Consider the following 19,905-nt stretch of genomic DNA (forward strand, 5'->3'; position numbering starts at 1 on the left):
TCATCCTGATCCTACATGAGCACTGGACTCGGGCACTGAGATTCCTGACGCTTTAAGAGGGTGTCTAGGATGCAGGAATTCCCACCCCTTTGTCTCCTAATGAACCGCAGGAACAAACACTGAGCTCTAAGTGTTTGGAAGTGTAAATGTTTGCTGTGGTAGCAGCAGCCGGTGCTGCCAGCCCGGAGGTCGGGTCGGTGTCCATGTCAGTGCCTGCTGAAGAGTCTTTGATTGCTCATTTCGTGTGCGGGTGAGAGCTGTGTGTTTGTGCTCTGCCTGCACGGGAATCTGCTGCCGGCGGATGCTCTGCTCCTCCTGGGGAGCGTTTGTGCTGACCCTGCTGAAGGGAGCAGGATGGAGAGAGCAGACTGGCTGGAGATGGGGATGGAGGGATGGAAGATAAACAGGACATGCAGTCGCGTGCAATCGCATCTCCTGAATGGCAGTTAAAGTAGAAGAGTCTGAATCTCTCGAGGAAGGGTAATATTTAACTTGGGCAAGTGCTTGTTATGCTCTGTGCTCCAGCCTGCATGTCACTGTGCCCTTCCTCACAGAGAGGAACTGCAGCAGAGCCCTGGACTGCTTCTGGGATTTGCAAAGCCCAGTGTGATTTTTACAGCCGTCCTTGGCATTACTGCCCTGGTGCACAGGTAAACTGTGTCCTCCTGGTTTTCCCACCTGCGTGGAGCTGGGTGCTGCACATGCTGGTGCTGCGCCTGGGTGATTGACCTGGGGCTCAATCCCACCACCAGCCTTGCCTGCTGTTGGGGTGCAGAGCTCCTTCCATGGGTGCTTTGGTGCTGTAGGTGTTTCATGAGTTCCCTTGGCCTTCTGAGCTTTCCCATGCATGCAGAGCATGTTGTGCTCCTCTTGCTGGGTATCCTAAAACCAGTGCAGTTTTCAGAGCAAGTGACACAAACACCTTAGTGCAGGCAGCTGTGGGATTGCAAATGGAAGTTGCCGCCTTAAATGTGTACATGAAAAATTTAGGGTCTCTTAGAATAATATGGATTTTCCTCCCCTTGCTGAGGCTTCCCCAGGGTCATTTTTCTGTAAGACAGTTCAGATACAAATTTCCCATATTCAGGTTTTGACTGAGTGTCACTTGAGCCTCCCATCTTCCTGCTTGCTGTATGCACGTGCAAGCTGCCAACTTGCCAATTTTGGGGACAAGTGGTTTGTAATTACCAGCTCAGTGCTGCTGCTGCACTGTTAATTCTTAGACCATTTAATGTATCAAATTATTCCTTCCTGTGCTATTTAGAGGCAAAGGGCTAAGTAACAGTGATGGCATTAATATTAAATTCTCTAAAACTAATAGGAACCTCTTATTTAATTGTTCTGGCACTCAGCATGTCTGGGGAATACAGTGCCACTGGAAAGCTAATAGAGACAGAGGTCTCATGGTGTATTAACGCTGGGATGCTGCTACTTTTCCTAGTTGGGTTATTTATGAGTTAAGACTATCGTAACTGTCTATCAGTGCCTTAGAGGCTTAGTTTGATTAAACCCCTTTTTATTGCTAATGCTAATGGAGCTGGATTGATGCTGGGGATTTGCTGGGAGAGCTTAGCAAAAGGCTTAACGTAGACATGACTCTGCTGGTTCCGTTGTCTCTGGGCCCCGCGGGAGGTGTCTGCAGCAGGCAGGACCTCCCAGCCCTGGCAGGGTGACCTGAGCACCCACCCTGCTGCCTGCAGGACACTCACCCCTTCCAAGTTGCTGCTGCATCTCCCACGTGAGGTGTCCCACAAGCTCTGCTGGGCACCTTGTGCCCACTCCAAGCATCTGGTGGAGTGTTCAGCAGCAGTTTCTCTGGTGGTGCATTGGTTTGTGACTGTGCTGCTTGAAACGGGAGCTCTGGAGGCTGACAGGGATTGCCCTTGCTGGTATGGGGCTCCAGGTGCTGGCAGGAGAAGGCTGCACACAGCAGTGAGACCATGATGAGCTCAAACAGATCCTCTGTGCTTCTGCAGCACGTGTGGACTAATGAATGGGAAAAATGCTGAATGTGACAGAAAGCCCTAAATCTCAAAGCAGAGGAAGACTGGCTCCTTCCTCAGGAAAGCCTGGCTGCCGTGCTGGGTGCTGATACTGCTGCAGGCGTGCAGGGCTGCTGTGAGCCACTTGGCCCCTCTTCCTGAGTGACTGTCTCTCCCAGCTTGGGGTACCCTGCTGTCCCCCGTGCAGCAGGATGCTGCAGGAAGGTCCTTTCCACAGGCGGTGGAAATGTCAGGGTCAGGAGCGAGACGTGTCAGGTCTGTTCCCTCTCCTATGTCGGTGGCTGGCATAGATCGCAGTCAGTCTTCTTCCAAATCAGCTCCCAAGCTGCAAATTACCCTGTTGCCTCTTCTAGTATGTATCATCACGATGAAACTAATTTTCCATGAGAGAGTCAGCTGTTTCTTGATTAGAAGTGCTCCGAAAATACTAACAGAGAAATGATTACAGGAAGACTTCAGTGCTCATTTATTTAATTGGACTTTACTTCCCTGGCTGCAGTTGTTGCATCCACTCCTGGCTTGAGTGAGCACTTGCTCTCCCAGTTTGCTTGTGAGCAGAGAGGTTAGGGTGCAATATCCCAAGGGGTGCCATGCCCTGGGGTGCAGCCTTGTGGCTCTGTTCCAGCTGGTGACAAGCTGTCATGTTTTCCGTGTGTTTAAATCATGGCAGGGTTGACTTGTCCTTTAATGAACCAACAAGAATAATCTTCAGGCAGTTATTTGGGCAAATGGATTCTTAAATTTTGCTTGTTTTCTGGGTGGGGAGTGAGGGTTTGCTGGAAATGAAAGGAAAAAGGGCCAACTCCCCTCTCCCATAACTGTCCTGTCCCTGTCCAGCTGCCCAGTGGCAGTAGCTGGGCTGTTACTGCTCTGTGCGTGTGCTCTGAAGTGCCGCATGCTCAAAGGGAAGAAAGGCAGAAGGCCAATGTAATTTTCGAGATCATCCTGTGTGATGAGATTAGCAATATATCACAACAGGGAGAATTGCTTTCTGGCTGAACCACGGTTCAGGCCAAGCCCACCACGAGCCTGTGTCTGCAGCAGTAAATGCTCAGGGGTGATCAGCATCTCTAGCACTCTGGCTCTGGGAAAGGCCTCTCGGGTACAGGAGCCCTGGGCTCTGTAGGATCAGCCAGGTCAGGCTTAACAAATTTAAAACGTGGCTAATTTGCTCATCAAAAGGGCAGTAAATGGAGGAGGAGTGAGGTTTGAGCTCTGTACAGCGATTCCCAAATGTTGGTGCAGCCCCAGCCCCGGCCACAGCAGCGCCTGGAGCTGATCTAAGCACCGTGTGCACACAGGGAGTGAAGTGTTTGCAATAATGTGTTTTAAATCCGATTTTCTGACCTGAACGAATTGTGTGTTCTGGATAGACACGGTGTTTGTGAAGCTTATCTCATGCAGGTGGTTTGTTTTGGGGATAGGAGGAGGGACTCTGTTCCCTGGTCATGGGAGGTTCTTGATCTTGGGTGTTTGGCATGTTGATGGCACAGCTCATCCTTGGCCAGGTATCTCCTTAATCATCTGCTTAAAGGGGTTAATACGTGAAAAGGCAGCTGCTGCCTGACACAAAGCTGGTGTTGTTCCTGCCCGTGCTCCCCTGGGATGGTGGCTGCTGTGACAGTCTGCTCAGGATTCCTGCTGCAGCTCCGAGCAGCCTGGCCCAGCGAGCCGTGTCATGTGGCTGTGGCGAGGCCCTGCTCCGTCTGCCGCCGTGGAGGGGAACAAACGGCGCTTTCACTGTGCCCGACAAACCTCCCTCTTCCTCAAATTAACCAGGGATTGGATGCTGATTTGTCTCTCCTGTTCTTTCATGCTTCACCAAACCTGGATCTGCCTTACCCAGCAAGTCGAAGCGTAATGAAGTAGAAAGTGAAATTACTTGATCAGCATCAGCGAGTTGTTTTTCACCGCCGACCCAGCTCTGTGTGGGCTGGAAGGTGCAGGCTCGCTGCCCCTTCCTTAGCAGCAGCCTGGGCCCAATAACCAGCTCGGCTGAGTGGCTTCAGCCCCCCATTGCTCTGTGCAGGAGAGAAGCTCTGCCTAGCTCTTGAGTACCCTTTGTGTTTTTGGGCAGGGCACTGGGCAGCCCCACAGCTAGTGACTGTGGTGTGGCTGTGGTGCTGCTCTCCTGCACAATCCGTGCCCTGCCATGCTGGCTTGGCTCTGGAGGATGCTGTTCCCCTGGCTGGATGTGCTGCTTGGTGCTGCCTCCTGGCAGAGCCCTGTGCCAGCAGCGGGGTGGATGCTGTCACTGGGGCAGGACGTGGCCTTGGGAGCCGCGTGCCCCAAGCACCAGCCCTTAACGTGTCACCTTTGCACCCGAGGCGAGGCTGGCACTGGGCTGGAAAGCTGAAGGAAAAGCTTGTGGAAGACCTGCACGGGCAGGTGGGGCTGGGGCTGCCCTGTGCATCCTGCCCTACACCACAAGGCTCCGCCAGCCCGCTTGCATCGCTCACTGTGCACTGCTAACCCCGAATCACCCATTTCTAACAACTCCTGCAGGAGCTCCCATTTTCATAAATCCTGGTGGGCAGCTGCCTGGCAAAGCTGGTGCTGTGCTGGGGAGGGATGCTGGGGCTGGACTGCTGGTGCTGGGAGGTGATGCCATTTCATGCTGAACTCTGAGCTGACGATTGTGAACTTGTGAAGGTTTTGGGGCTTGGGGGTGAGGCTTTGCATGGGGAATTTTGCATGCTACTTTTGTTTCTGGCCTTTGGTGCTGTATCAAAATGCCAGCTTTTCCTTGAGCCTTATCCCTGGGCATATGTTAGAGCAAATTCCCTGTCTTTCTGAGGAGGAGCAGCACTTGATACCTCTCATGGTCATTGCAACAGCGGTGCCTTGCTGAGAAGCTGCACCAAAGCTCATGTTTAGGCTGTAGCTGTCACCAGCTGACCTGGCAGTCACTCTGGTTCCAGAGCTGGCCCCGGAACAGGCGGGTGAGCCAAGAGGGTTGGGGTGCAGCTTTGGCTGAGCCAGCTCCTGCTCATTGCTGCTGTAACCACTGGCTTAAGGTGCCATCACTGGCCCCACCGCAAAGGGTACGAGTATGGGAAGGGAGAGGCTGGAAATGGACGTTTAAAATTGCATTTCAAGACATTTAGTTGCCAAGCACTTAATGCAGTTGACCCCCTTCTTGCTGAAAATCCAGTGATTCCCCATGGCTCAGAGACAGGCTGGGCATGGGCAGCAGCCGGGCATGGCGTTGGGCTCCGGGCATGACAAGGAGCTCCATCCCCCTTTCAAACATTTACTTTACTGTGTGAAAACAAAATACAGTTGGGATTGGGAAATGTATCTGGGCAGCCTTTCTGGAGCTGCCTCAGTGTGTGGCTGCAGAAGGGGGGTAGGGGGGTGCAGGGTGTGTGTACCCCGGGCTGGGGACCCCCGCTCTCCGGTACCGGTGCCGTATCCAGCCTGTGCTCCCGGTGACTCCAGCTGTGACTGTGCCTTCCTGGCACTGGTAGCTGCTGGTTTCAGGCTGCAATATGCCTGCTGTAGAAATGACCTGTCTGGTATGGATGTTTCCTGGTGACATTGCATCAGCTACTGCCCTCTGCTGCTGTTTCCTTGGCCCGGTGCCCTCTTTATCCCTCCCGGAATGTCTTTTGACCTGTTTTTTTTAATTACTAGTGCAAAATAGGCCTTCTAGGTTGCCCCTTCTTGGTATCTTCGAGTCAAGATTTTATTTTCCACTTCATTCTTAAGCCTAAAACTACACCGAGAGGGCTGTGGCTGGCCCAGCGATGCTGGTGAGGGGTGCTGTGCTGTGCCCAGTGGCTGTCCTGCTGCCCCTGTGCATGGCTGTCCTGCTATCCCGTGGGAGCTGCTGGTGACACAGGGCTGTGCTTGCTGCTGTTTACTTTGGGGCCTGGTCCTGCCAGCTGGGTGTCAGCTTAAACTGAAATCTAATCAGGCTCAGCCTGAGCTGTGCCAGGGCATGGGGTCAGCAGGAGAGGAGAGGGGGAAGAAACATGGCTGGGGGACTGCCCCAGGGACCCAGGGCTTGTGCTGCTGCCCGCCCCGGGGTGTGACATGCCAGGGGCTCAGAGTCTGGTGTGGGGATGCTTTTTGTGGTGCCTGTTGGGGTACCTCTGCCAGGCAAGTGTCAGCCCTCGGTGCTGCAGTCTGGAACGACTGCCCTTCTCCAGGCACACAGTTTGGTTTCCTGTTATAATGATATTTCCTAATTAAACCTCCCTAATTAAGCAGCAAGAGGTGCTGTTGTTTAAGCTGCAGTGCTGTCTTACAACCTGATAGTCAGGTTTGGCTGGGTACGTGCCCCTTGTCAACCAGTGGGGTTTCCAAACGTGCCTTACGCCTCCACTGCCCGACTCCCTGCCCTTCCCAGCTCCACCGGGCAACCACGGCTCGTGCAACCCAGGGATCCGCCTGGCGGGAGGGAGCTGAAATCAAGCAGGAGGCTGGGAATGCTTCCAAAAGACCCTGATTTCTTTTTCCCTACAAGAGCTGATGCTCATGGAAATATTCCTCTTTCTTCCTCCCTTGCAGTGAACACCTACCTCTTCATGATGCAAGCCCAAGGCATCATGATCCGTGAGAACATGCGAACGATAGGAGCTCAGGTGTACGAGCAGGTGGTCCGCAGTGCCTATGCCAAGAGGAACAGCAGTGTGAATGACTCAGGTATTTCTTGAATAATTGCAATTTTGATTAAAGATTCCATTTCCATTCAAAAGTAAGTTGAAGGAATTAATTTATACTAGTAAATGCAGGGTGGAAGCTTTGATTAATTGTCTGCCGCTTTTATTTTTATATATAAAAATACATGTGTAATAAAATACTCTATATATATAAATACTGTCAATATATAAAAACTATATTTATTTATATATGTAAAAAGTTCAAATGCTTCTAACTTGTATAAGGGGTGAAAATCTTGAAAGGTCTGAAATGATGGGACTTGAGCTGAAAACCTCTTTGCTTTCCAGGAATTCAACTTGTAGCTTCAACCAGTCTGAGGGTAAACACTTTCAAATTCAGTGCAAGGATCAGGTTTCATGTTTAAAAAATATCTTCCCAGGCATGCACCTGCGCAGAGCCCTGGCTCTGTGCACGTGGAGGAGCCTGTGCTCGTAAGCTTCACTCTTCCCATGCAAGTATGAACCGAGATGACTTGGCTGGAGATCTGCCACAAATAATATATTGAACTTGGGGCAGGATGCAGGGAGTGGAGCGCAGGCTCCCCCGTCCCAGCCTCTTCATCGTCCACATGTCCATGAACATGTGGGGTTACAAGTCGTGGTGTAAATATCCTATAGTGAAGCCGAACTGCCCATGGCTGTGTGTGAGCTGGGCTGAGGCGTTGCTGCTGGGCTGGTGACACCCTGCCTGTCCCTTCCCTGCTGGCACCTCCCCTCAGCCTCACGCTGATGCTGGTGGCATCAGGCTGGCATGGGGTGTAGGGAGCTCAGCTCGGCTCCTCGCTCACCAAGGTCCAGCAGCAGGGGCTGACAGAGTTTTACAAGGCAAGATTATTTTGTCATTAGCAGAAGTATGAGCCGTGTCCTTGCTGCCCAGCCTGCTGAGGTGCAGCCACCAATTCAGCTGTGCCCTGACTGGGGACGGGCACAGGAGGGGAATTATCGACTTAGGCAGGAGATGAACGCCCCGGGTCACCTCCTCTGCCGCACCAAGTCAGCCAGGGCAGCCACCTGGGCTATTTTTAAGACTGGAAACATCAAGTAAAGCAGAGGCAGGGTGAGGAAGTGGCTGATCCCCTGAGGGGGAGGAGGGTTAGACATTCCATTGCTGCTGCTTGCAGTGGTGAGAGCCTTCATCCCGATGAGGCTCTGCCCTGGGGGGCTTCAAGTGATCCAAAAACGTGTGTACTCCTGCAGCAGGCAGGGAACTGGTGACCACACTAGCACCAGTGATACCAGTGCTGCTGCTGCAATATTGGGCTTTGTTTGAACCTCATACCAGTCTCAGCTGCACAGGCACGTGAGGACATCCATCCCTCCCCAGGAGCTCCAGCCGTGAGGACAGTTTTAGCACACACAAGCACTGGGCACCATCCTTGGGCGACCTTCCCTGGCAGGCAGGTCAGAGCAGATGCAGGATGGATGGTGGTGATATCTGGAAGGCACTTGGTGCTGTGACCTCAAGGACTGCATTAACACTGGCATCAGAACCTTCCCTCCCTGACTGATTTTGGGTGCCTGGGTGGGTGTCACTGCCTCGTGAGTGCATTGTCCCCACACCACTGTGGCAGTGAGGCTGTGTGACAGCTGGGAGAGGAAGCCTGCCTGGTACAGCTGCAAGGCGGGACCCAGCAAAAAAGGCAGTCTTTGCTGCAAAACAGGGCAGCTGAGCTTCACTGTGGGCTGTCACCTGGGCTGAGTACTGCCGTGTGCTCTGTCATGGGAGTTTACAGGGAAAACTGCTTATGAAAATTTGGAACAGTATCAAGCATCCAAAGTAACATCTAACCGACTTGAAAAGCCCTTAGGTTCTGTTTGCAGCCCATCTTGATTTTTGAGATAGTTTGGATACTGTTTACTTGGGTGAATAAACAATGTTACTGACATGATGTTACCTACTAGCATGACACAGCAAATGGCTTTCCCCAGTGGAAAACCTCAAAACATCTCCAGTTGTAACAGGCTGGAGGGTGCTGCCTGGGAGGTTAAAGGATGCGGGGAACGGGGAGGCTGGAGAGAGGTGCTGGGCACTGCTGTGACTGCTGGGGCACGGGAGCTCCTCTGCTCCTGTACGATGTGAGGCACAGGGAAGTCTGCATGTAATGTGATAGTTTTTATTGATCCTTTGAGGAGGATTCCAGGCAGGATTGCCCTGTGTAGGATACTGCACTGACACTCCTAGCTGGCATTGAGACCTGCCTGTGGACTTCCCTCTCCCCTGTTGGGAAAGGACCTGCTGGAGGAGCACATCCCCTCTTCAGGGACAAGGCAGTGGTAGCTTTTCCTTTCAAGAGCCATGTGCTCCTTTGTGATATCTAAGGGTGATGCTCAAAATTCCTCCTTTGGCCAGAAAATGCAAAGGTTTCTTTGATGTGGTGCTAAGGCAGCTAGGGCTTCTGCAGCCACCTGTCCCAGGATGGGGGTGAGCACCCAGCTGCGTTGCAAGGCTAGAGCACATTCCAGCTGTGCTGTTGGGGACATCCTCAGCTGTGGCTGACTTTGGAGTCTGCTCACAGTGGCATGGGGAGGTGGCTGGAAATAACAGACCTGCAGCTCAGAGGAAAACTTCTTGTCTTTTTTTTTTTTTTGACCCTAGATTATCCTCTTGATCTGAGCCACAATGACACCTTTCTGCAAGCCACAACGTTTCTTCCTGAAGACTTTACCTACTTCCCCAACAATACCTGTCCTGAGAGGCTCCCTTCTATGAGTGAGTAGCATCCAGAGAGCCCGGTGCCCCTCTCCTGCTCCCCATGGCTTTGGAGGGCACACAGTGGCATTCCCAGTCTCACCACCATTGCACCTTTCCCTGCCAGGCACCTAGGGATGAATGGGAGCGCTGTTTAGAGCCCAGCTCCCTCCTGAGAAATCATTGTTTACCCACCCTCAGGAATTAATCCCTGCTGTGTCGGAGGCATGTCTCCGTACTGAGGCAGGAGCCCATCGCTTGGCAAACACAAACAAAAGAGGGATTGTGCACTGGGAGCCGGTGAAAAGACTCTGCCAGCCCTTTTCCAGGGGCAGTGGCGGCGGGGTGGCTCCCTTGTGCCTCGGCAGTGCTGCCAGTCCCAGCCCCAAGCTGTGCCGGTTACAGCTGTGTTGGGGCTGCTGTGGGAGATGGGCTGGACCCCACCAGGGGAGCTGCAGCTGGGAGAAATGCTTCTACCAAAGCTATCCTGATGTGGAAAATCAGGTTTTTGAGGGCAAATGTTTCCAAAGGGTGGGGGGATGCTCTCTGCTGAGCAGGTTTAGTCTGCTGGGAACATGCAGGGAGGAGTAGAGAGGTACCCCAGCTGCATCTGGGCTCTCATGTATGTGGGGCTCTCACGGAGCGCTGCATCCAGTAGCAGCCACAAAGGCTGAGGAGATGGAGGTGTTATATCAGCAGCATTTCCTAATTGTTTTTGCTGGTGCTGGAGAAAAGAAGTTGAGTGCTGGGGATAGAGGACAGGGATGCAGCAAAGTGCTGCCCCAGGACCACAGCAGTTCCTCACCCCCCACTGCTTCTCCCACTCTGCAGAGGGCCCCATTGATGTAAATATGAGTGAGATCACCATGGAGGATATCCACCAGTTCTTCTCTAAAGATCCTTCCATCAAGCTGGGAGGGCACTGGAAGCCGAGTGACTGCCTGCCTCGCTGGAAGGTAACTGGGAGCTTGGCAGCCCCGTGTCCTGCTCCATGCAGGGGGACAGGGAGTCCTGGGTGGGCAGTGGGAAGATGTTAATGGAGCATCTCTGGTGTGCTGCATCTTCAGAGCAATGATGGGAGGAGCTCTGAAGTGTGGCAATGCAGCACCCAGGGAAGAAATAGTGAGCTCAAGGGCTGCTTTAGTGTCCCCAGTTCTGGGCAGAGGTGATGAGGGGGCACTGCAAGTCTCCCTACTGCTCAAGGTGACATTGAATTTTTCCAAAGCAACAATTCTGCAAAAAGTGAATAGGAAATCCGTGTTTTGGGAGTTGGAAGGGTTTCATGCTGCTCAGCCCTACATGGAAGAGCTAAGACACCTTTTTTAGTGCTGCTGCTGTAACCCCACACCAGCCAGTCCTGCCCCCCAGCCTGGGGTCGGCAGCAGGTGTGGTGCAGTAAGAGCCGTGTCCTCTCTTCATCAGGTGGCGATCCTGATCCCATTCCGCAATCGATACGAGCATCTCCCCGTCCTCTTCAGACACCTCATTCCCATGCTGCAGCGGCAACGTTTACAGTTCGCCTTCTACGTTGTGGAGCAGGTGAGTGAGCACGGGGCGGGCGGCGCTGCCCTAAAAACGCTTCTGCCAGTGCTGCAAGTACAGCTCTGCCCTGTCCCAAGGAGTGTCCCTGCCAGATCACATCTCGTTGGTGTGGGAGGTGTAGGGGTCATGTTGCAATGTGTAAATTATTCCTGTTCTGTCTAAAAGTGGCACAGCTAAGAGATGTACCCAGAAATGACTGGCTTCGTCTGAAAAATGGAGAATCAGGGATTTGTGTTGTTGTTTTATTTTTTTAGTTCTGTTTTGTAGGACTTAGCTTTTTACAAAAAGCTTTGGACCAGATATTTGCAGTTTAGACAATGCTGCAGTTTTTTTGTATATCCCTGCAGTAGTTCCAGGCAGCATCCCCTAGGCACAGGAATGGCCTGACCAGAGTTAGGCATTTCATGTAGAGCACGACTGTCATTTGATGTGTGCATGGACCTCTCACTTAGACTGTTTTGTCTTCATCCACCCAGTAAATGTGCCTCCATATTTAGCTCTAGCTTAAAAAGATTGATCAAAATTGGGATTTTTTTCAAGTATCTGAGTAATAAGGCTTCAGCATCTTTATTTTTGCTCCTGTACTGTAAATTGAATATTTCAATGTTGGTTGATTTCACTAGTGTGCTCCAATACATTGCTTCTTTCATGGTGCCAATATGGGACCTGGTTGCCCTCTGCAGTTTTCTAGACAGGGCTGAGAACACACACAGAGCATGAACTGTAGGGACTCCTCTTGAGAAGGAACTTTCTCCCTGCCAGGCTGGAAACCAACCCTTCAACCGTGCCATGCTCTTCAACGTTGGCTTTCGGGAAGCAATGAAGGACTTGGACTGGGACTGCCTCATCTTCCACGACGTGGACCACATACCAGAGAATGACCGTAACTATTATGGGTGTGGACAGATGCCAAGGCACTTTGCAGCCAAGCTGGATAAGTACATGTACCTGTAAGCACTGTTCTTCCTCCCTGCTACCGTAACTGCTAAGGAGCTGCTGTTAGACTTAATTTATTTATTTTTAAGGCAGAAAATGAGTCTGAGTTTTTTCTCAGGCTTTGTGCTAAGGGAGCATGAGAGGGACTAGCAGAGAGCATCCTCAGGGCTTGGGCTTTCCCATGGCAGGTGGGAGAGCCGGTGGGCTCTGCACTGACCCTTCTCTCCCGCTCAGGCTCCCGTACAACGAGTTCTTTGGGGGGGTGAGTGGCCTGACTGTCGAGCAGTTCCAGAAGATCAACGGATTCCCTAACGCCTTCTGGGGCTGGGGTGGCGAGGACGACGACCTCTGGAACAGGTACAGGCTGCCTGGGCCCTGGTGGTGGCTCTGCAAGCTGAGCCTGGCACGTGCTCTGAGGGGACAATTGTCACCTTCGACGCCGGCGCTGGGCTCGCTGTGCCCGCCTGCCCTGAGCTGGGGATGAGCCAGCCCGGCTATGGGGGCTCGGTGGGAGCAGGGGCTGCTCCAGCCTGCACAGGCAGTGGATGGGAAGCAGAGGAGTGCTGGCTGGGAAATCATTGGCTCTCTGCACAGTATCCCACACGGCTGAGCGGGGCTCCAAGGTGCTGAGCCCTGTGTGACGTGCCCCGAGCCCAGGCTGCAGCGGGAGGTTTGTGTGGCTTCTGTGTGGGTGGGAAGACCGAGCCACAGCCAGAGCCCTGGGAGCTCTGACTGCAGCCCTGGAAGCACTGCCAGCACAGCAAACACAACGGGTGATTATTTTTTGTTTATTTTATTTTATTTCTCTCCTTTCTAATGCAGAGTACAGTATGCAGGCTACTCGGTGACTCGACCAGAAGGAGACACGGGGAAGTACAAATCAATTCCCCACCATCATCGGGGAGAAGTGCAGTTCCTAGGAAGGCAAGTAAATTTTTTTTAAGAATCCTAAAGCCTTTCACAAAGAGTCTGTACCATGTAGGAGGTTTCCTGCGGCTGTTTGAGGGCAGTAACAGCCTGAACTCTTGAAGGAAACTAACTGCAGGGAGATGGGAGGCAGAGCGTTGCCAGGATTCCTCCATCCCTGCATTTTGTACCCCACATCCCTGCAGTGAGGGGTCCTTGCTTTGTGGCTGCTTGGATGCCATCCAAAAGAGGGGATTGTCAGCATGGCAGGCTGAGGGCCTCGCCTTTGTCTCCAGAGGAATGTACAGGGGTGGCTATTGCCAGGTGTCAGAGAAGCTTCAGTGTTTCTAGAAGAGCCTGACCTAAGTGCTGAAGGAGGCATTGCTCAGCCTGCAGAAAGCACAGAGCAGGGGCTGTCCTGCAGTGTGGCTGCTGAAGCATCAGGTGACCCTGGCAACACTCACAAAGTCCAACAGCAACACCCTCTCCATTCTTCTGTTTCTGCTTCTTGGCCCCAAGCCTGGGGCTTGGGTGGGTGTACAGAGCTCCTGAACTTAGAGTTTGCTGTCTTGTGAGGCCTCAGACACCCATCAAGAGTGGTAACTGTCCCCTGGACCAAAGGGGGACAAGTACTGTGCAAACATTTTTCTCAAGAAGATAAATTCTCCCTGCAGTTCTCCAGGAGGGTTCCAACCCCTTTGTCCCAGAGCCAGGGTTGTTTCAGAGAGTACAAGGGTTCACTGATTGCTTTTGCCTGAAGACCACAGTGGAATTTGAGTCTTCTGAAAACTGTGCAACAGAAAACCAGAGAAACACATCTTTCACAAACAACTTCAGGAACTAACACTTGTAGCTGAGGAGCTGCTGGACGAGCAGTGCAAGCTCTGTTCTGCAGAGGGGCTCTAGGCTGCTGCTGCAGAGATTTGAGCTATCTGCTGGTCTTTTTTTGCAGAAGACTCATTTTTGGGGGTGTTTCCATTTGAGTTCCTATCTTTATCCCTACTTTTCATTTCTCCGTTGGACAGAATGCAGCCAGTCAGAGATGCTTCTTTTACTTCACTCTTGAAAAAGAGAAGTTGCTTTTGGTTTAGAAAACCATATTTAGTCAAACCCTTGAAGCATGGCAGGCTGATAGTGCCATGGGACTGAGCTCTGGTTCCTGACACTTCCCTGGTCTCCTGGCCCCAGCCAGGAGCCTGAGCTCCATGTCAGCAGGAGCTGTGGGTCTGTGCAGCGGGATGGGGAGATGGACAGGGCAGATCTGGCCCCAGTGAGCTGCTGCCTCTGGAGCCTGGTGCCCAGCCTAGCCTGGGGTTAGCAGGAGGTGTCCTCTGTCCCACCTCTGAAATCCACTCTGTGTGTACCCACAGCAAGTCCTGACACAGCACACTGACACTAACACTACCCACAGCAAGTCCTAACTGCTGCCATCCAAAGCCCTGCTGCTCCTCCCAGCCGAGCAGAGAGCGGGAGCACCTGACTCTTCTCTCCGTGGAGAAGGACACAGTCCTTCCTCAAGACACTTAAGTGTCCTGCCTGTGTCTTGATGCTGTGGCATCTTTGAAACCACCTTTGGTGCTTCCTTCTTTGTTCTCACCCAGCACCTTCCCCTGCCTTGTGGCATGACCCTTCTCTGGTGCCTTCTCTGTCCCCAGGTCTTAGCCCAGCTCCCACTTGCCCTGGTGCCTTCAGGCCCCCCAGCACTGTGCCAAAGGGAGTCACTGTCCTGCTGAGATGTCTCTGCCTATTTTCCCCTTCCAATCCTCCTCCTTCTATCTTATCATGCTGCCTCTAAATGTGCTTGAGGCTGTTTTTGTGCACCAGCTGCAGTTTCCTTCCCCATACCACCATTCTGCTAGTTTTACTTCCTCACCCCCATCCCTCAGACTAAAACCATTTAGTTCTGTTCTTGTTCATGCCTGGTTTCATAGAAGTGGCAAGGAGCACGTAACTCCTCAGTTGCATTTCTCCAGGATGGTGTGGATGGTGGGCTTGGCAGGACCCCCAAGCTCATCCCTGTCCTGGGAATGGGACCCACAGGCCTCAGGCAGGTGTCACAGGTTGTTTTGGCAGCTGAGTGCTTGCTGGTGGCACAGCAAGCATTTTGCCTGTTATCAGGTGATGGACTTTTCTGAAGTTTTCTGATATTTACTAACACAGAGTATTTAAATGTGAATAGTTGCCTTTATTAAGGGCTCTGAAGTTCATCATTTTGTAGCTGCTCCTGGGTCTGGCTCTTTGAAAGGTGTTCTAGTAGTATTGGGAGGAGTTTGCATGTGCTGTGAGATACGTGGCAGTGACTCTGGCCTCTGGTTCTCATTGCACAGGTACGCCTTGCTGAGGAAGTCAAAAGAAAGGCAAGCCCTGGACGGCCTCAATAACTTGAACTACTTTCCAAACGTCACATATGACGCCTTGTATAAGAACATCACTGTTAACCTGACACCGGAGCTGGCTCTGGTGACCGAATATTAAGAGGAGAAAATAACTTTGCTCTGCCCTTCACCAAGAAAGCACCACGCTAGACTTTCTTTTCCAACGGTTATCAAGGACAAGCAACACTTTGTCTAATGAAGGATCACAGTATTTTGGAGAATGAGGCTGAAAGTGCACGCACAAATTGCCCTAGCTGTACCAATCCAGCCCGATACCCGGGCAGCGAGCTCAGCAGTCTCTTTATTTTTTCTGCCACTTGCTTTCTGGGTTTCAGGACAACAGTTCGACCTGCTGCTCTCATCTCCACATTCTTCCTCCAGCAATCTCTGGCACTGGGACTCTCCTCAGAAGCACTTTCTCCTCCGGGAAGCGGCTCAGCTGAGGGACTCTGGCTTCTTGATGGCGAACGTTGGGAGCCATTTGGTTGGCAACTGCTCTGGTGGGAGATCAAACAACTTCTGATGCCGTTCTTCTATGTCTGTGCGGTTTTTTAAATGACCTGCTTGAAGTATATACAACAGAATCGCTTCTTAAAGAAGTGTAAGTGTAAATATGCTGTGTAAATTGCCCCTTTTTATTTTTTTCCTGTGGCTCAAGTCCAAGTGAGAGGTTTACATACGGTCACTCATTTTAGTCCTGAGTTCTGTAAACACTTGTGTGAGCATCACTGTACTTGTGCAAGGTGTTCCCTTTTAAGCCAGTGAGACTGCTCGCATGATTGCAGCTGGGCATATGCAGAAATGTTTGTGGGCCAGGGCCCAGAACCTTCCAGTGCGGTGGGTGAGAAATACAGCCAGGTTATCACTCATTCCAGAAACTGCAGGGGTGGCTTGTTCCAGGGAGGGTGAGGAAATGGAAATATTTATTAAAAACCCTCCCTTTTCTGTCACTTTTGCAACATGATGTGCAAATGAATCCAAAAGCCATATGGAATACAGTCCCATGGCTGTTGCTCTGTATCCCATCTCAGCAGGGCTGGGGGAGCGCAGCGCCCGGGCCGGGATGGAGCCGCTGTTCCCACATGAGCCCTCCCCAGACAGCAGCGCTTGCCCTCACTCTGGAACTTGCTGGAACGGTTTGGGAGGTTGGTTTAGTCTGTATTTATGGTGTAAATCCAGCAGCACACTGAGGTGCTGTTGGAGCCAGGCAGCGCCCTGCACTGTCCCCTCAGTGCCTGGCAGCACTGGCATGGGCACAGCTGGTGGGACAGGGGTCACAGCTCAGTGAGAGACATGAAGGACACATGAAAATACGAGGACCGGGAGCCAGAGCTAGGTCAGACAGCCCATCCAGCCATCCAATGCCATCCCTCTTTTCTTCACAGCGTCTGTGGGCAGGCTGGACTTCGGGCCCTGTCCCCACGGACACAGTCCAGCCCTTACACAGCACTGACACCGCCACTTTCACTGGACCTCTCTGACTTAAAAGTAAATACATTGGGTGGTGGTTTTAGTTTGTATTTCCACACAACAAGGGCGGGTACTTGACCTCAGAAGGACTTTAACTCTTTTCATTGCATTGTTTGCCTTCAGTTTCCTTAACTTCTCATGGTTTACATTGTTTTCTCAGTTCCGTGGACGTATGATCCCCATACGCATCTGTGGTGGGTGTGACTGCCCAGGGCATTCCTAACCTGTATCCAGAAAACGTTAGTTTAGAAAACACAAGTTTTGTGTAGATCTTATCGGCCAGCATGAGAGGACAGCGAGCCTGCCCTTGAAAAGCGCTGATGAGTTTGTAACTTAGGTTTTAAAGTCTCTGAACTTACATGTGCTTTAAACTCGCTTCCCGAGGGGATTCAGCCTGGTTATTTATAGGCAGAGGTGAGGATTTGCTTTTTCTGGCGCATACAGCAATAAAGACTTTTGCTTCAGAATCTTGATCTGTAATTCACGTGGACCCTTTCTGGGTGCTGAACCCGCATTGCCCTGCCCCTCTTTTCTTTCATCTTGAGACCTTGCTAGAGACCTGTCTTTGTTTAATGGTGCTTCAAACAAGGAATGTATTTCAACTAGTCCAAGTTCACTACTGCGGAATCATGCATGTGTGTGTGAGTAGGTGTTGAACTGCCTTAGTTGGGATCCTCAGCCTTCCATGTCCCCGACACCCGTCGCACCTGGTGTGGAACAAAAGCCGTTACCTCTGCTCAGAACTGCACTCTGAGGTTGGCACAGAAGGGTCCATCCCCAGCAGCATCCCATCCTTCATTCTAACTATGCTGAATTTATTTTCCCTTTTTAAAATGTGGATTATCTGAAACTGTGCACTGTTAATCTTATCAGCTATGTCAAATACTGTATAGTAAATGTAACTGTTAAAAACATACTGTCAAGCGCATGTGCTGTTATGGTGTAAAAATTCTTGTATTAAGGAGAACTTGTACATATTCTGGCAGCTGAAGTTCAACAAGGCCACTCGTTTGCCCCTTCCATGTCAGCGCCATCACTCAGCCCTGCTGGAGGGCAGGTCCTGTGCGATGCTGTTTGTTTTTTTTTTTTTTTTTTTTTAAATGAGCCATGTGGGTTTTATTTGCAAAACTATTTATTGACAGTTAATTCTCCGTAAAGCTCTGCTTCTCTAAGGGAGGTACCGTCTGAGCAACGGCTGCACACTTCAGGCCCCTCACCATCAGAAGTGGCTTTAAACTCTGAAGTAGCTTTCCATCATCATGGCTTTTGAGCTTACTGTTATGTTTTTAAGAGGTGCCAGGGGGACGTTTTTGCACTGAAGATTAGTGTTTTACAACACACACACACTTCTCAGCAAAGCAATCCTTTGTGTCATTACATTTATTTACCCATGTGTTTGTACATTTTTGTATTTGTTAATTTATGAATGATTTTTTCAGTAAAAAATGCATATCCAAGAAAAGAGACTGCAGTGGTTGCTTTTTTTTTTTTTCCCAGGAGGCTGGGGTGTGCTTTTTTAGTAGGAGGTGAGATTTGTAAGCCCAGAGGGGTAGGTGCTTATGAGAGTTTGAGTCAAAAAGGGTCAGCCCTGGATGCTAAAAGCTGGTTAGAAATTTCTCATTCGGACTGGCCAGAAATAAATTGCGTGTGAGATGTGGATGCTCCCCAAACTCTTTTTATTGTGTTGGTGCTTAAGTGTTTTTTTCCCAAGCATCTGCTTCAGCGTAGTTCTGAGGGAGGGGTCAGCTTCCTTGGTGTGTTAGGAAGACACTTGGCTGAAGGTGGTGCAGGGCTCGGGAGTGGTGATGGGAACTGTTGGTAATTGGATTTTTGAACAACAAACCCAGGCAGACAGACAAGCTTCCTTGCAGCAGCTTTAAAATATCTTTTTCCTGCTCTGCAGCATACAGGCGCATGCTAGAATAAATAGCTGGCAGCCCTGGGTTGCTCCAAGCCTTGCCTTTTTTTAGCTCTCCGTCTTCTGGGAAGCTTCCTCCCGCCCGCAGCGCTGGGCTGCAGCCTGCGGGGTGACAGGCTCCTTCCAGCCCCTGCTGCTGCCTGCCAAGGCGGCCTCGCTCCCCCAGCGCTCGCCAGAGTGAGGGTGGAAGCCCGTGGGACTCCTGGTCCTGCAGTGCTGGGAGTTCTTGACCTGTTTGGGGAATCCTCGTGGTCCTCCACGGGTACCGAGCTGCGGGGGTTTCATTGCCTGTGTGATCCCCACAGCGGCTGGGCAGGGGCTGGAGGAGATGGATGCTCATGGAGAAGGCTGGGATTGCTCCTATACAGGAAGAACGAGAAGGGCAGGGAAGCCCCAGCCTGTGTCCCAGGTTGGGGCATGAGACCCCCTTGCTGTGGCCAGCAACAAACACAAGAGCTGGGAGCTAACCCCCGTTTGGGCGGGCTGTGCCAAGGAGAGGAGCCCTGCGAGGGCCCGGCTTGGCAGCACGGCCACGGCACGGCCACCGCTGCCGCTCAGCAGCGCCGAGCCACGGCTTCCCTCGGGAGCAGCCCCCGCTGCGGGGGAGAGCATTCCCTGCGCGGGCTGCGAACGGCTCAGCCTTCTGTGCTGCAACATCCCCCAGCTCTGCAGTGTGTAAATAAACCCCCAACCTAACAAAAAAACAACCGCCAAAGCAGGGGGTTTCTCCCTCTTCCCTGCTGCTCTCCCATGATCAGTACCGACAGCAGCAAAAAGGGGGAAACCGGTAACTTATCTGGTATCACCTGGGTGAAGCAAGAGCAAACACTCTGTGGGCAGCAGGGACTCGGCTGGTCCCTTACCCCTCTGACATGGATGCCACCCCCTGGTGCTGGTGGGGATGCGGACGAATGGCTGAGCCAAACAGGCCGAGCTGGTCAGCCGGAGAGAGCCACAGGATGCTTGGAACACGGTTGAGAAATCTCCATCAGCGCAGCCTTGAGCCACAGGGACGGTCTGAAGGCCACGGATGCGGTGGCACGTTTGGGACTCTATTGCACAACCACCCACATGGCTGGGGCCACCTCCTCACCTGCACAGCAGGTTCCTGGCGGCCATAGACCCAGGAGTCACCTTGTGACAGGTGTCTTGCTCCGGGGCCAGCCTGAACTGCGGCAGTGCCACGTTTCCCGCAGGACCAGGCAAATCCTCCCTCCCCTGCTCTGCCTCGGCAGGTGTCGGGATGGGCAGTGCCTCCCCAGCAGCGTCAGTAGAGCCGATGGCCTCAGTGCAGTCCATGCAGCCACACCTCGGCCTTGCTGCAGTTCGCATTTTCCACAGGACAGGCCAGAGATCCGGGATGGGCGTGATGCAGACAGCCTCATGCTGCTCAGGGAAT

General features: G+C 52.1%; 1 protein-coding gene across 1 annotated transcript in view; it reads left to right on the top strand.

Moving 5' to 3' along the window:
• Positions 1-18,054, top strand: part of B4GALT5 (beta-1,4-galactosyltransferase 5) — a 32,772-nt gene extending 14,718 nt beyond the window's left edge. The window contains exons 2-9 of the mRNA XM_032127039.1: positions 6,519-6,653; positions 9,267-9,380; positions 10,191-10,315; positions 10,782-10,898; positions 11,664-11,851; positions 12,072-12,194; positions 12,660-12,761; positions 15,071-18,054. Of these exons, the coding sequence (XP_031982930.1) occupies positions 6,519-6,653; positions 9,267-9,380; positions 10,191-10,315; positions 10,782-10,898; positions 11,664-11,851; positions 12,072-12,194; positions 12,660-12,761; positions 15,071-15,218 (1,052 nt within the window). The 3' untranslated portion in view covers positions 15,219-18,054. The remainder of the gene's footprint in view (positions 1-6,518; positions 6,654-9,266; positions 9,381-10,190; positions 10,316-10,781; positions 10,899-11,663; positions 11,852-12,071; positions 12,195-12,659; positions 12,762-15,070) is intronic.
• The last annotated feature ends 1,851 nt before the right edge of the window (positions 18,055-19,905 follow it).

This window comes from Corvus moneduloides, chromosome 17, assembly GCF_009650955.1.
Source record: "Corvus moneduloides isolate bCorMon1 chromosome 17, bCorMon1.pri, whole genome shotgun sequence".
NCBI lineage: Eukaryota > Metazoa > Chordata > Aves > Passeriformes > Corvidae > Corvus > Corvus moneduloides.